General features: G+C 40.8%; 1 protein-coding gene across 3 annotated transcripts in view; it reads right to left on the bottom strand.

Annotated features, from left to right (window-relative positions):
- Nucleotides 1-17254, bottom strand: part of BMPR2 (bone morphogenetic protein receptor type 2) — a 144649-nt gene that overhangs the window by 25786 nt on the left and 101609 nt on the right. Inside the window, exons 4-6 of one of the 3 annotated variants that reach the window (XM_018554022.1) lie at nt 11066-11176; nt 9987-10078; nt 7882-8112 (exon numbers count right to left, since the gene is read on the bottom strand). In XM_018554022.1, the coding sequence (XP_018409524.1) occupies nt 7882-8112; nt 9987-10078; nt 11066-11176 (434 nt within the window). The remainder of the gene's footprint in view (nt 1-7881; nt 8113-9986; nt 10079-11065; nt 11177-17254) is intronic. The other 2 variants (XM_018554023.1, XM_018554024.1) reach the window with 2 other exon arrangements.

The raw sequence follows: 17254 nt of genomic DNA, 5'->3' as shown, positions 1-17254 counted from the left end.
GAAGGTTTGGACTGCGGAGACAAGTTCCCTAAAACCTCTGCCACTATTTATCTTACTCTCACAAGAAGCATAAAAAGCACAAGGGAGTACCACCAAAGTGGTAATTCATTGTGTATACCTCTAGCCCACACTTCTAGGGGGTTTACTACAAAGGGGCCTGAGAAAGATGTCCCTGGTAGCCATACAGCTCTTTGCCTAAGCTACATGGCTAACCACGAAAGGTTTCATGCTGTCCAATTACTCATCAAACTGGATTGGCAAAAAGGTTTCCTCTTAAATGATGTACATAAATCATAATGCATAAGGATTCCAAAACTGATTCATACTGCACCTGCACAGAAAAAAATGGGGCTTTCTTAAAGGGCAACCCAACTCAAAAAATTACAGATACAATAAGAACACCTATACTGCCATTTTAAAACACTTTAACCACCAAAATATTTGTAAGGTGATGCACATACTGTTGTGATCCATCCAATCCTGTTGTGCTAAAGGACTTTATAGTGTAAGGAATGTGTCAACAAATGTAACAGTCTCCACTTCTATAGACCCCATGATTTGGCTCCACCTTCTACCGCTTTTGGACTATTAATGAATATAACCTAAGTCAGGTGAGGTCAACGCCAGCCCTCCAGCTGTTGTGGAACTACAAGTCCCATGAGGCACTGCAAGACTTATAGTTACAGGCATGACTCCCAGAGCCATGTTGGGATTTGTAGTTAAAGCACAGCTGGAGGGCTGGAGTTGCCCACCGCTGACCTAAGTGTTGAGGGCTAGCCTCAGCTATCTCCTTCCCATAAGCTGCCCGTCTTTCTGTTTGGCCGGGAAGCCGGCTCCATGCTGTTTGGCTGGCTCCATGATGATTGGCTGGGAAACCCGCTTCTCGGCGAATCAGCATTGAGCCGGCCAAACAGTTAATGACCCGCCTCCCACCTTCCTGATTGGCCGGGAAGCTGGCTCCATGTTCCCTCGCGACACTGCCTGCCAGAGGGAATCTCTCTCTGACCAGAAGTTCCTGTATCGGGGAAGGTATCGGAGCATTTGGGTGAACTCGCCCAAATACTCGGTATCGGCAGGGATCGGTGCATCCCTACTTGACTTGAAATCTACTTATAAAAGGCTGGAGTGCAGTAACTGTTCCTACATTGTACAATGATTATGTTCATTTCTTTGGAAAACAATTATTCAAAAAAAAAAATATTGGCAATGCTGGTCAGCTTTACACCAATTGTCTGAAACATGTAAAGCATTACTTTGGTCTAGACTTATGCAGCAGTACAATGACCTTGATGTCTTCTCCCCTTATAATCTCAATTACTCTTGAAGTCTTTAGAACAAGACACTGGCTATTTTCAGTAAAAGCTGTCCCCATTCCTAGAGATGAAGGATTTCCTCTGCTATTCCATTTCTGAAGCTGCTTAATTACAGTCATATAAAAGTGAATACTGCTGATATATAAAAGCAGGAGAATATATCAACCTCTTTTCATTCTATAGAGCATTAGTGGTCAACTTGCTATATGGCGGTTACCTTGTTAACAACAGCAGGGTTTCACATTATATTCAGCACCTCTGTTACTATGAAACATTGTCAGGGACAGTAGATACACTGTAGAAGATGGCCACAGACTTTGGACATGCAATAGGAGAAGGTCAGACTGCAGACCTGCTGCAGGAGATTGTCAGAGACTGTGAAAATGTTAGAGAACGGGTCAACAAATCGAGGACATACTACATGAGACTGTTAGAGATCACTGTCATCACATTTCCCTTACCAAACCCTCCCAACTTTCTGTGAAGGTATAGCTATGGGTCTAACCTATCGATGTTTTTGTCACCACAACTTTTCCTTTATAACAATATAAAATGTTTGGTAGTTAACAGTAGATTTATTTATACTTCTGTGGCAGACTGCCCCTCTGTTGCAGTTCGTTACCTATGCAGTGGGGTGGCCCTATCTTCAGCCACCAAAACCTCCTGTTCAAAGTCACCAGCAGCAGTGGTAGTGTGGAGCCTGTGCCAGCGGCAGATCCACCCAGCCAACAGCCTACTAGAACGAATGCTTTATAATATGGACACGGGAGATACTTTATCTCTTTTTCTCTCATAAGGTGAACTGAACTCAGAAACCTGCCACCTAGTGGCCATTTGAAGAACTGCTTTATAGTTACATGTGTTCTGCTAAACCTGTTTCCTTCACTGTTTATGCTTCACTGTTTAGCACCAGAGCCAGGTCCCAGCTCCAACCGCTGCAACCCTGGTAGTTCTTGTGAAAATGCCAAGTATCGGCACTGGAATCTGAACATCCCTACTCGCAATGTATCTTAAGCTGCCAGTCAAAACGCGTGTCTTCATGTATGCACGTGCAACAAGTGCATAAACGTGCAATTAATCACACACTGAACACGGGCGTACAAATGCGCAAAAACAATGCCACCTAGGTGTGGACCCGGCCTTAGGATGAAATGTTGCTGTAGGTCAGTTAAGACAGCATTCAAGCCAGAAAGCTGCAGTCCTGTGTGCTGAGTCTACATTGAGAGTAACAACTCTCTGCTGTGGAGCAGCATGCAGCCCATAGGCTCCCGGCTGAGCACCTGAGTTTCAGGAGAAATTCTGAGATAAGATGATGAAGAAAATCTATGGAGGTCCTCTCTTTAAGATATACATTTCACACATTTTTACACATTGGGGTTGATTTACTAAAGGCAAATAGGCTATTCACGTTATTGCACTTTGCAGAGGAATTTTCCCCTAGTTTAGTACAGTGAAAATCAGAAGTAGGGGTTTCTATAGAATATTAATAATTAATTCACCTCCAAACTCATAGAACACCTTATCTACAGCCGCCTGAGCCGCCACCTCGCTGATAACAACCTTCTCGATCCCTTACTGTCCGGCTTTCGTTAAAATAGGAGGTTAGCATCATTCATTGTATGACAAGTGTGCCTTTAGGTAGTGTGATATTTGGGGAAGTAGCACAAATGGCGAGCGCTCAAAGACCAGTCTCAAAGCCATGTTAGCATAAACAGGACAGTCTTTTTATTTCTTTCATCAACAGAAAACAAAACTTCAACATACAGTCTGCTAATGTCTCAGCAAGTAGACAATGCCTCACCGACCAAAGATTGTTGTACATACTCCATGTGTAACTGGCTCGCTCAGCCTCCTCGGCTGTCTTCCCTGTGCCTCTAGCACACACAGCCACCCGGCTCCACTCTGGCTTCTAGGTGGAGTCCGTCTGACTCCTGGACACAACTTGTCCCTCTTCCCAGCTGGAGCCCTCGCGTGCCTGCAGCACACACCGACTCTCCCCTTAGCTCTGGTCTGAGCTCTTAATTAGGCTGCTCTCAGCCACCTGATCACCGGCAACATCTGACCTCAGGACTGGAGATTTCATCCCACCCTGAACTCTTAGAAAACTCCAGAGATCCAGATCCCAGCTACAATCCGGAAAAAACTGAAAGGCCAGTTTCTTCCCTGCAGGACTATTTGCATTCTGGAACCTGTCAGCCCCTCTGGCTGAGAGTCCTGGGTGACCGTGTTGCCAGCATACTCCGTGGCATTGCCACGCACTGCCACAGTGGTCAGACTTTGTGCTCAGTGGTTAGTAATTCTGCCTTGCAGCACTGTGGTCTCCAGTTTTAATCCAATTTCGGGTCAGGACACTATCTGCATTGAGTTTTCTTGTTCTTCCTATGCTTACCTAGGTTTCTTCTGGATACCCAGGTTTCCTCCCACACTATAAAGACATGCTGGTAGGTTCATTGGTCCTAGTATGTGTGCACGCACAATTGGGACTTTAGATTGAAAGCTTCTTGTGGGCAAGGACTGATGTGAATGAATAGTAGAGTACTGCATAAATTGACAGTGCTTCATGAATAAATAATAAGGAATATCACTTTCATGTTTCCTAAGCCCCCCATACATACAAGATGACCATTGCCTGTTTTCAGCTGAATTGGGCAACAATCTCATGTTTCAAGTCCTCCCCATTGCTGCTGGCCGGACACTTTTGAGCATAATGGTCCAGTTGAAAAAACCTGTCCTGACCACTATTTTACTTGCCTCTTTCTGCTTCTCCATTTAAAAAGGAAAATTGTAATATTCAATTTTAAAGCAATTGTAAACCTTAACCCCTTCACAACTGACGACGTACAGTGTACGTCACCAGCATCAGGGCTGTTTAAACAGACTCCCGGAGGCTTTTGCCAGAGTCCGTTGGGACTCTGTTTAAACTTGTAAAGCCGACTGTCGGATTTACAATAGAAGCGATTCTGGCGACTCAGCTGTCGCCAGATACCTTCTACAGTCCCGTGAAGGGGGCGCCCCGACACCCCCGCCGTGCTTCCCGGGCTCCGTTGCCCCTCCTACGGGATCGGCTTCTCTGGTGTCGGCGGGGAGCTGGGGAGGAGATCCTCCATTCGTCTATCCACCTCCCCGTTCTATGGGACCGGAAGCGATGTGGATTGCATCACTTCCGGTCCCATAGCTGTCAGTGCTGGGCTCCTGAAGCAGAGCTATAAGGCCCGGTTCACACCTGAGCGTTTTACCGCGCGTTCCTACACTCCGTAAAACGCGCGTCAGGTGAAAACCCATGTTTGCCTATGGGCATGGTTCTCACCTGTGCGTTTTACCGCGCGTACGATCGCGCGGTAAAATGCCATATGCCCAAAGAAGTACAGGAGCTTCTTTGGGACGTATTAACGCGCGTATCCCGCTGTATACAGCCGGATACCCCCCTCGGAAACTTGCTTCTGCCGCGCGTTTCTTTTACTGCAAATCGCGGTAAAACCGCGCGGCAAACACGAGTTTTTCAATACGATAAGGTGTGAACCCAGCGTTAGATATTGTAGTGCGATCTGCAATTCAATAGCTTATTTGGAGTGTAAAGGTGACACTGGAGTGTCGTGTTCGCCTACGCATGAAAATGATGAACGCGCTATACATGTTGGGTATCTCTAAATTGATGACCTGTGGGGGCTTTTAAAGCATCGCCCATTGACTTTTTGGGGTACTGAGGTTTGTCGCCGTTTCACGGACGCACACAATTTTTAACCTGGGCATGTTGGATATCTATTTACTCGTTGTAACTTCATATTTTATATTTTATTAAACAAATGGGTATTGAATTGTATTTGGGGGGAATAAAAGTAAATTTTCACTAAATTGTGGGGTTTGATAAGGAGTTGAGCTGATATTGTGCAACATAAACATTTGTAACTGCCACCATTTTATTCTATAGGGTCTTGGCTTTCAGAAAATAGATAATGTTTGGGGGTTTAAGTCATTTTCAGGCCTAAAATGTAGAATATAACATGGGTGCAAAAAAAATGAAAAAAAGGCCTCAGTCATGAAGGGGCTAACTGGATGGCAGATGTGCTCCATTGCTCAGAACCTACTACCTGATGGTACAGTGGTGGTTCATGCCTGTGCAATTAGTATCAGGGCAACCACTTGCAATCCCAATGAGGAAATCTGCCCAATGGGACACAGATGGCCAAAAAAACTGACATTGTTATAAACTGTGCTTACTCTATCCAAAACTAAAAGAAACGTTTTGGCTTCAGTTCTGCTTTAAGGCCCCATTCACATGGGGACTTTGCTGCATTCAGAGATTCCTGCCACAAGAACTTTCGGATTCCTGCAGCAGGAATCTCAGGTGACAAAGTGACAGTGCCTGCATCTGTAAGCGACAGTCTGCCTGTAATCATACATGGTAAAATTATTTGCAATTTGGGATAGGTAATTGTCTTTGGATGGCAGAATAGATGCGTTCAGTGACAGTCATCTATCCAAAACCGCATGTAATCGTACCATGTACGATTACATGTTGAGTGCCCCTGACAGATACGGCCACTGTCACCTGTCTTTAACTTCAATCAGTATAGCGGCTGCCTTCAAACGGCAACACATGAGATTCCTGCTGCAAGAATCTGCAGGTTCTTGTGTCAGGAATCCCCAAACGCAGCATGTGAATGCACCCTAAGACTGAATATTCAGATTTGTGCATAAGCCCAATAGTGATCGGTTCTGTTAAATCCCAATTCGTTTGTGTATGTCACAGAAAGCGTATGTAATTGTGATTTTGTCTAACTTATCTTTTTGTCTGCTTGCTGTGAAAATGAACATAAACAAGTTGATTGATGGAACTATTCTTTGTGTGTTTTCATGAACTGAGACACTTCCAGCAGCAAACTGGCACCAGTATACAAACAGACTACATGCCAAAAGGTCTAGTAACGCCCCACCCTCTTATCAATTCACAGTCTATCCAAACGTCTGGGTACTGCAGACTCGGTGTGCCATATTTGTGTAATCAGGAAATAACAGAGATTTCCTTGGCTGTCACAAAAGTACAAGTCAGTGGTTGAAATATACACATGTGGCTCTCCAAAGGGATACTTTGGTGTCATTTCGGAAACTGTGGGAACCATGGATTGAGTCATACCATCCTCCCTCCTTTGATATGGATTCCTTGATCCTCTGCTTGTACAGTAATGGAAGCTTTAAACAATAGATTCTCCCTACTATCCCACCCTTACTGATCCCCTTCCCATATCCCCCCCCCCCCAATATCCCTTTTCCCTGTCTGAAAACCAGTTGCTCCATATTTAGCCTCTGAACCTTACAGTTTTTACCACAATGTTCTTTGTACTCATGCTGTTTGCATGATATCCTTCTCGATTACCTTACTTGATTGTAACATTCTACTATGAAAGACTGATTTTGTATGCTCTCTTTGCTACACCATTGTATTCCACATTGAATGTGATAGTGATCATTTATCTTTGCGATTAAAACAAATAAAAACCTTTTGAACGAAATATACACATCTGATCGACATGCATTGTTATTCTGTATAAGTAACTAAACACAAAAAACTTCTTTGTTGTATTAAGGTAAATAATTTTTTCACCATTTTAGGTAAATGCAGTTTGTTTGTATGCTTGTTCCAGGTCAGTGATTAAAAAGTACTGGAGTCAGAAACAGCTAGTCAATTAGCATTTTCATTATAAGGTCAGCAACATAAGTTAAAGCTGGCCATACACTGCTCAAATTTGGACTGCAGATGTGCTGAAATTCAGGCAGTGTGCGGCACTCTCAGGACAAGCCCCCCCCATCCCTCTGAGTCGATCAACTTTTATTGAAGGAGCCAGTCCAAATATTGTCGGCTGTACAATGACTCCAGGCAATCAGCTGCAGTCACTGTTCATGTATTCTGACAGAGGCAGATGTCGGCTGTCAGAATAAAAATGCCACAATGGGAGATTCACCCATCCATGCTTTAGAATTTAGCGTGGATTGAGGAATCTGGTAGCACAAATCTCTCGGTACGAGTTTTCTTTTAACCAGACACCAATTGCTAGTTTACATGCAATCCCTAAACGATAAAATCAGTAGACTGAATTCCCTTGTAATGGGCATCTTTGTAGCTGACATGGCAGATTGTAACTTCACCCAAGAGCTTGTTGTCATTATTTGTCAAACTCTAAAATCACGTAAAACTGATATTTTAATTTCATATAGATATTGCTTGTCTGATTTTTTATATTACCTTCAGGTATAAGATATTCTTGACAAACTTCCTGTTCCAATTAGTTTCACTCCTTCTGCTGTTTTCTATAATGTTAACTAACACATTTCTAACCCTGGGTGGCTACACTCATTCATATTATAACAGCATGGTTGTCACACAACTTTATGTTATGGGGTTTAAATATGTTTTAATCATTGTTGAAAGTTTTCTACTTGAGTTATGTATATTTTGCATTACAAGTCCTGTTCTATGTACAGTATAAAAGTTATCCACTACATGAAAGTGCTAAATACTGTGACTAAGAATAGTGGGGATAGGAAACTAATAAACTGCAGTAATACTTACATTTGCGTAGTACTCCATCACTAGCAGGTATTCCAGACGTCCATCTGAAGACACCCTCTCATCAGCCACGATAAAATGGGCAATGTTATCATGTTCCAACAAAGGAGTGCGGTAAATACTCCTTTCATTGACAAAGTTCTGCCGGTTGTTGAAAGCAAAAACTTTCACAGCCACTGGACGCTCATCCAGGGATCCTTTGTACACAGACCCATAACGACCACGACCGATGAGCTAAGAATAAACCAAACCCCCCCCCAAACATAAGGTTAAAACTACAGTATAAATGACAGTATTCTGGGTCTAGAAAGTAAAACAGGTGTACATATATGGTGAAGAAGACATCAGAACAATTACCTCTACTTTTCAAAACCCAAGAATTGTGCTCTACACATCTGCTAGCCTGGGTGCTGGCTAAGCCTTTGCTTGCACGCCAACCTAAGCTTTCACTACCATGCACTGCTATCTCAAGAACCTCACTGCATCTTCAAGGTACTTCTAGGTAGAATTTGGCTACCTTGCCTCTGTTCCCTACTTTCTTAATCTACTTAATGCACTGTTTGTGCCATTCCTGTATTCTCTAACATCCTACTTTTTGTCTGCTTCACTTCCTGTAGTATCAGTTGTGCCAAAATCACCACAAAGTCTTCTGGCACAATGGGACGTATAATTGCTCCCTTTACAAACTTGATGAATTAGCTTTTTTGGTGCTGCACCTGAATGTCCCTGAAAATAATACTACTTATTAATGTATGGTAACTTTATTTTAATACTGGCCAAATGCTTTCCCTAGTCTCAGCAGTAATATTCTTCCTAGTATAGCATACCTGTGCTGCCTGCAAGCATGTACTCCTGCCCACATTTTCTGAAAAGCCTGAATGGACAGTCAGTACATCATCAGGTGCAGGAATTATGAGAGGGAACTGCCATATTGGCTATGGACTATCCTTGTCTGCCTCAAGGTGCATGCAGCAACCGAGTCTGCCAGTCTCTATAGCAGATCCCTGTCTACATTCTTGCTGTAAACCATTGCTGCTTCAAACCATAGCAGAGGTTTGGTGTGTTATGGAGTTTATTATTGCTGAGGTGGGCGGAATATGTTATATAGAGTATATTCGACATTGACAAAATAGCAGTGAGCACATTCTTTCTATAAATATGAGTTATTTAATATACTTTTCTTGGGACACCTACCACTATTTAATGGTGTTGAGTTACTCAACATCCCATCAATTGTAGCAGTAAACCACAACTTTCTCTTAGTTCCTTCATCTTCTTGGTACATAACATGAGTCAGAAAAACAGTCTTTTTGGACATAAATAAGGTCAAAGACAGTTCAGCTCATAGAAAACCTGCTACAACTAGATGAGTAAAAACGGGAAGAGTGGAGAGAAAGAAAATTAGCTTAGTTGGCCTAACAGCTAATAGAGAGACCGGCTGTTTCTATGAAAAGTGGTATTTCAAGAATTAGTTATTTGCAGTAGACACAAAATGTCAAAACTTGTATTAAGCCTGACTGACTAATCTTTGAAAGGCTACAGGTCCTCTTTAAAGGTGCCCATATATTCTTCGATCCCCATTCAGAAATCTTCCACGAATGGTCTTGCGATATTGATGGGACACCAACGATTTTTTTTACTGCAATCCCGTTCTAAATTTTCTCAAAGGGTGAGGTTGGAAAACTTTTTTCGAATCGAACAAAAATCGATGGATTAGTGGGGTTTTAGTACGAAAAAAATCGCAGCAAGGACACTGCACATGTTCAAACGAAAATCCGTTCTGTCGATCGACAAAATTCTGTGAGTTAGTATTGCTAACAAACGATTATCGAAGTCGACATTTGTCTGTGCTTGATGGGCTATTTAAGCTAGAATTGAACAAGGGTTCTTGGCAGCAACGAAAATTAGGGGTGAAGTGTAATTACATCAATATATAAAACTTATTATTACACTTATAATGATAGAACCTCTCTCTAGCTTCCCTAGCATGGATCGGCCATCTGTCTGTAACAACAATGGTATGCAATCAATTAATAAATTATTATTCTCTGCTAGTCCTGATTGCCACATTACAGATATCTGAAGTTAAATTACAAGTAACTTTTTACCTCTAATAACTTAAGGTTATCCAAATCCAAAGATGGTTCTGATGTTGCAGCTTCCATCATATTCATACTATGCAGACCTTGTTTGCGATCTTCTGGAAAAACACACAAATGAGGCACTTAAAATATTTTGCTTCAAAGCATTTGCTTCTGTTTTGTGATAAGCCCAATAAGTAATCCTGGCTATAGATGCAAAGACATGCAGATATGGTCAGAACCAGAAGATTTATTAGTTGTCTGACCAAACATTAAAGTGAAACTAATCTGGCACAAAACCTTTCTATGTTAATGTTTTCTGAGGTGCAGGTACCTTCTGGTGACTGCCACCACCGGTGTTAGTATTCAAAGCAATTCCTCTGTTCATGTGGACTCCCCTTGGATCCTAAACTGAGGCAATATGTGCTTCAGTTTCTGCCTAATTCACAATTAGGGCCTACTCCTCCCAGTGCTAATTCCTACCCCACTTATTTAACTGGTAAATGCCATAACCAGTGGGCAATAGTGAACCTGGCATTTAATGGAAAATGTAGGCTGTTCTAAAGGCACAAGAGATTATGCTGATTGTATAGGTATAGAATGTATTGTGGGCATATCCCAGCATTATGGATAAAATAAATAAACATTACAGGCTCATTTAAGTTATAATGAATTTAGCGTGTGCCATAATGATCATTATTTACAGCCATGTGATGGTTACTTCAGCTCTTATATTGAGAGGACTTTTTCATCTTTTCATATTGGGAATTGAAGGTCTGGAACATCAGAAGTATCAAGCCAATTTTGGCTTGTATGTTTCAGAGAACTGCAGCATGACCACTTACATCCCACCACTTACATTCTACTGTACCACTGTTTTAGCATGTGAGCACCAGCATATGGCCACCAGCTGACATCGGCCACTTAGAAAGAAGGGCATTTTGCACCAGAAGTTTCTCCTTCGTGACTTAAGTTCAAACCCTAACAACCTCTTACATGTCTTAAAGACCCTGAGCCTCCTCTGCAGCAGGGTAGCAAAGACATAACACGTTAAACATTAAATTATTCTGATGATATACAAGGGTGTATGTCAAAGTGTTACATACCTCCAAATATCCTATATCCAAAAAAGAAAAAAACAATAAGCACAGCCACGACAGACACAGACGCAAGGGCGATTATTATAGTCAATTCACGGTGCATCCAGCCTGTAGAACCTGAAAGAAAAAAAAGAAACATTACCCAACACTGGAATAAAACATGTAAATAAATTCAGGTTTAAATATGTATTTAAAGGAGAATTACAATTTAGACCTTAGTGCCAAAACTACCATTCCAAATTGAGAGTGTTGATAAGAAATATAAGATTAATTTCACTTCAAGGAACGCCCTATTTCTTACTGTATTTAACATGAAAATGAAAAAATAAGCCTTTTTAAAACTATCAGTGTCCCTCATTAGAGCAGTCACTACTACTGTCAAACATAAAAAAGGGCCTTGTCCTCATGTAGCAACTGTTAATATAAACTTGTAAATAAGGGTATTTACAAAAGTGCAGTAATAAATTGTTTGTAACATCCGCAAACACCCTTCACAGTACAACCAGAACATGGGGGAATCACAGGTTATTAGCTGCCAACTTCACTCAGTATAAGAGTATATATTTTGTTCTTTTCACTTTCCCTGAGACTGTTGGGCCCACTACTGTGCAAAAGCATTGAAGCCACATAAACATCTGTAGGCTGTCTGACATTTACTAATAGATGGACCTAAAGACACCCCTTCTAAATCTAAATAGAGAGCACAGCAGAAGCTGTTTGCCTTCAGGCTCGCTTTGTTTGATTGAAATCTTGCACAGAGTCATCGGTCCAGTGATGAGTAATTCACTTGTGTGGGCAAATTTCAGCTTAAGCTACAGAGCTTTGTGAACAGGCTGTTACCAATAAAGGAGATAGAGGGAAATGGGAAAAAAAAGTCCCCTAGCTCGACCTGCTGCCTAGATAGAAAACTACATAATATACAGTACATGTGCAATATTTCATATTTACTACAGTAAAAAAAAGAAAGTATAGATTTTTTTGTTATCTTTCATACCCTGACTATACTAAAAAAAACCAAAGTGCATACAAAAACCCAATATACATTCCCTTTAATGAGAAACCCAATATTAACAAACATCTATTTTACATCACAAGAAATTCATGACAACTGAAGAAATAAGATATACTTTAAACATGTGGCTGTGAAGTTGTACTATAGAATTAATTTTATCTTTCTGTAAAGAGCTATTCCAATCTAGAATAATATTTCCACAATATCAATAATTAAAACAATCCTTGAGACTGCACATTTGGTGCTGGAAGGAAAAACCCAAGCAGGGGCGATAAGGTGGGGAGACAATTATGTTGCATGAGGTACATACACATTGTAGCAGCACAGCCAAGTGCTCTTGGCTCCAGACTGTTTGGCTTTTCCCCATTCCAGAAATCCCAAATAATAACACAAAGAAAACAATCAGGAAGGAAATTGCTTAATGAGGAAATTTAGGTTATCAGATGGCTAGTTGAAGAAAGGTTACAGTTCTGTGCTGGCATCTGAAATCACATATTTGAGTGCCATATCCTAAGGGAAACAAAACAATGGTTTTGAACCTATATGCTACAGTATATATGCAGAATCTGTAGTTAATCATTGTTGACCATGCAGACTATAAAATAAAAAATTGGACAAGCAGTCTATAAAGTCTCAATCTATGAAGCCTTCTGAAAGTACTGATGAGAAAAGCTGACAGGCATTCTTCCAGGGGGTCAGATCATGCTTGCATGGCTGACCATACTCCTTCTCTGATGTTTATGGTCACCTTAAATTGTATGTCAAGGTAAAAAAAAATTACAGTACATGACTGCAATAGCTGCACATTTTCCCATTTGTTATCCCTTTGAACACGATGCAAGCACAGAAAAATACCTCTTGAGCTGCCAGAAATCCAGCATACTCCTAACTTCCTGTTTTTGCTGACAACATAGTGCTTTTGCTGCAATTAAATCTCACCCAGTGTTGTCAGCCCTGCCTGCTGGGCAACAGAACTCCACTTGTTTCCCACCTCTCTCTGTCCCACTCCACATGCATAAATCCATATCTTTCCCAGCAAAACAATGCTGTATTGACTCCCAAGAGCCTACTCACACACGGTGTGCAGGAAAATAGCCCTTGAAAGAAGTTTTACTGGGGCGTGCCTATGTCATTAGGAACTGACCTTCCAGCAACTACGACTGCAAGAATTTTACAAGCCTGATGATGAGGCAACAGGAAGAAATTAGAAGATGTTTCTTACTACAGAAACTAGGACATGCTGTAGAGAGGGGATACATTTGGGTAATGCTTAAACATAAATCATAAAACATCTGATAAACTGATCTCATATAATCTATTAATGTGAATAATCACATCAAAGGTGCCATAGTATATTCACTGTGTATATGTCCCAGTAGGTCCTGAGAGTGTACTAGTGCTTCAATGCACCCTTTTGTTTTCAATGACTGAGTTGCATGATACACAGAAGTGCTGTTAATATTACATATCTATAACAGACAATCAGAATATGTAGCCATTACCTCACAATACTAAAAAGGAATAATAGCAGAAACCTTGTTATTAACTTTCCTGGCAGACACGCATCAGAAGTTAAGACTGCAAAGTATAAAACAGTGTATTTATCTGCTCAGGAAACAGCAAATAAGAATATACAAAATGATAAAGCTAAAAAAACATTAACCCATGACCAGGGCCATATTTATACTTCCAGTCTCCAGGGCCAACTGCCCTGTGTGTCCTCTTCCTACTCCATTATCCATTAAAAAGGTGAGATGTCATAGAAACACAAGGCAGACTGAGACCTGGGGCAGAGAAGCTCAGAGAAAGTTTGCCCATTCTGCGTCAGTACATCTAGAACAGTAACTAAAAAAGTAGGGTAAACTGTCATCTTATTCTGGAAGCAGTTTGGTTCTAAGTGTGTAGACTGAAAGTGCATGAACTTGAGTATCACCAAAAAATGGCTGTTGGAAGGCCAACCAAGTTTAGTCTGAAGTCTCGGGAATAAATAAAAGGAAGCAGAATTGATCTTTTGATCCAAGATATTCTTTCATTCCTGAAGGGTACGCCAAGAACTGTGAATAATCTAAGGTTATTATTACACAATCAGGTTCTGGCAAATTGGTCCATTCTTGCCAACTTACATTCACAGAATGGTAAGTGAACTCGTATCCAGCCAATGCTAAACACAAGACACAAAGGTGTGCCTGCTTCCTACGGTGCAGGGAAAACTATCCAAACAGAACATGGGAAAACAGAAAGCACTTATCTAATTACCCCTAAACATTGATTGGTTGGGTGTTAGCTTATAACTACACATAGAACCATAAGTGTCATATCCTAGGCTGCCTGAAAGACTTCTTGGCAGCCATTGCAGTGCAAAGATTAAAAACATGTGTAACATCCACCAAAAATGTATAAACAGTGAGATACTAATGATCTTGTTTGGCCCACACAATAAAATGTAATAAATAATATATAATAATACATAATTATTTAAAACAAATGTACAAAATATAAATTTCCATCTCCAACCTTGGGTATTATGAAACTAACAGTTGGCATAAGATAAGGTACTGTAATGAACATTCAGGGCCTTTGTTCTGAATATTTTTTGTAGTTAATGGGTTCTCAAAAGAGCGCTAACTGTGTCTGTACAGGATATGTTTAAAAGGCCTAAAATGCTAGAAAAAAAATCTCTTTCTGTCTAAAAAGAGAAGAAAGTATTCAGATATAACTTTATGATAGAATATATAGAAATTTATGTTTACAGTGGGTCTATAATCAAATTATAATTCTACTCTGCCCTAACAATCCAGGTCTATTATAGTACTAAATAATAAAAAAGAGAGAATGAAATATTTGTCACCAAGTAAAAGGGCTCCCAAAAGTGCTGGTCACATGACCAAATAACAGAGCTTTGGTCCCTAGGGAGTTGATTTACTAAAGGCAAATAGGCTGTTCACTTTGCACGGGAATTTGCAATTGCAGGGGAGTTTTCCCTTAGCTTAGTGAATGTGGTGAAAATTCACTTTGCACAGAATACCCAATTTCCTTGCAAAATGAACAGCCTTTTTGCCATTAGTAAATCAACTCCTAGGTCTCCGTCTAAGGAGATGATCATTTGACGGAGAAGCCACCAATTGGCCAGCTATGCATGATCATAAGTCTTTCAAGCTTCTTCAGCACAGACGACGTCAACAATACTATGGTATTTGGTCAAGTCACCAACTGCCAAAGCAAACTCAAAGCGCCAGTATCCTCAGGAAATGCTAAGTGTTTCACTACCATTTTTTTTAGCCTTCAGGACTCTAATGGGCCAATGCTGGCAAAATAGATGGTTTATTGAATGGACAGTTCTGTTTTGATCTGTAGATGTATTGAATGCCTTACTGTTATTAGCACCCTATTAGCCATGTTGCTGTTTATCAACATATTTGCATTTTAATGAGGACAGCGTCCAGCTAAAAATAAATTGAAGCATTGGATATAAAATATGATACACATTTATCAGACTAATATATAAAAACCTTGATACTGGATTTTATGGTAAATAAGCAGTAATCAGTAGGAAAATCAGTGTAGCAGAATATAAAAATTTCAGTGTTACAATAATATAACAACTGAAAATGTTACAATAGTATAACAACTGAAAATAAATATAATAAATATAACTTCACGCTAAAGATAAGCATGGCTGTCCTTGTATACCAGAATAGGGTGAAATTAATGTACATACACAGCAGTTATATTAGGACAATTACCACCCAAACATATTTCCATAGGTGTTAAACATAAGATAACCATGACTTCTCCCCATCTGTTGTTCTCTTTAATTAGCTCAACATCTGAAAAAGTTCATCAGCTAAAACATGGCAGCAAAACTGCTGGAAGGATATCATGTATATACATGACAAATGCATGCTCATTCTGTTAGGAAAACCAGAAGATGCATGCATAAGATAGCTGCTTACCATGAATGGTTATGAATAGGGATGTTCAGATACCAAGTACCGTACTCGGTACAAGTACAAGTACATGTATCGATACTTTCGAGCTCCAAGACTAAACTAGAGAAAAATTCAAAAGTTAGGAGGCCGCTGTCATTTGTAAGGAGCACACGGAGCTCCCGGGATTTGTACATCTCTGTTTTAATGTATGATTTGTTTTTTATAAATATAAATTAAGGGGTGCACCAATACCATTTTTGAAAGTACTCATACTTGTCCAAGTACTCACAGATACAAGTACTGATACATTTTTGTTTATTGATATGTAACAGTTTTTCTAAAACAATACAGGCTAATGATTTCAGTATGATGGTGGAGCACCAGAGCCAGGTCCCAGCTACAACCCTGGTAGTTCTCGTGAAAATACCAAGTATCGGCACTGGTATCTGAACTGGTATCTGGACATCCCTAGTTATGAACATTATTCCGTGCATCTAGGTGAACATAGTCCATATTTCTAATAGTTGTAATAGCTACCCAAGGCCGTATTCAGACATCATGCCGCCCTCGTCACTGCTGAAAGAAACATGCTCCAATAGGTAAACCTAGCCTTTAAGATTTTAAGGCTCCAATGGAGGTAAATGGCCCAGCAGTGTATGGCCAGCTTCAAGCTTTAGTTTGATCATAACTGGATATTTATGAACTATTAATACTTTAATTATTCTAAAGGATTACAAACAATGCATAAGCACCAATCTAATCATCACCATAAATAGAAGATGGCATACCCAAAAACAAAAATGTAATGTTGTAGTTTACCAGACCTTCATTTTCTTTTTTAAAGGAGAACTATGAGGTGAGTGCTTTTCACTCACCTCATAGTTCTAGCCGACCTGTGACAATGAGACTGTCACAGGTCGGCTCAGTAGATCGGGAGGTGAGCGAACACATACCGGCGTTCGCTCACCTCTCGATCCTGTCACGGCTCTCTGCTGTGACAGGGGAGGGGCTGGATTCTCCCCTCCCCGCTCCGATCTGTCAGCGCTGACTGGCGGAAAGGACGGCTGGCTCTGCCTATAGATAGACAGAGCCAGCTGTCAGTCACGCAGCTGGGCGGATCCCGGCACAATTGTCGGGATCCCCTTCAGATGCAGCGTCTCACTATACCACGAGCAGCAGCTCGCGGTGTACTGAGCCTAGGGTGACGGGAGGACGCTAGTTTGTGTCCTCCCGTTACCCTAAGGAGAACTATGG

This window comes from Nanorana parkeri, unplaced genomic scaffold, assembly GCF_000935625.1.
Source record: "Nanorana parkeri isolate BGI_ZX_2015 unplaced genomic scaffold, ASM93562v1 scaffold139, whole genome shotgun sequence".
In the NCBI taxonomy this organism is placed as follows: Eukaryota; Metazoa; Chordata; class Amphibia; order Anura; family Dicroglossidae; genus Nanorana; species Nanorana parkeri.
This window is presented reverse-complemented; position numbering and strand designations above follow the sequence as displayed.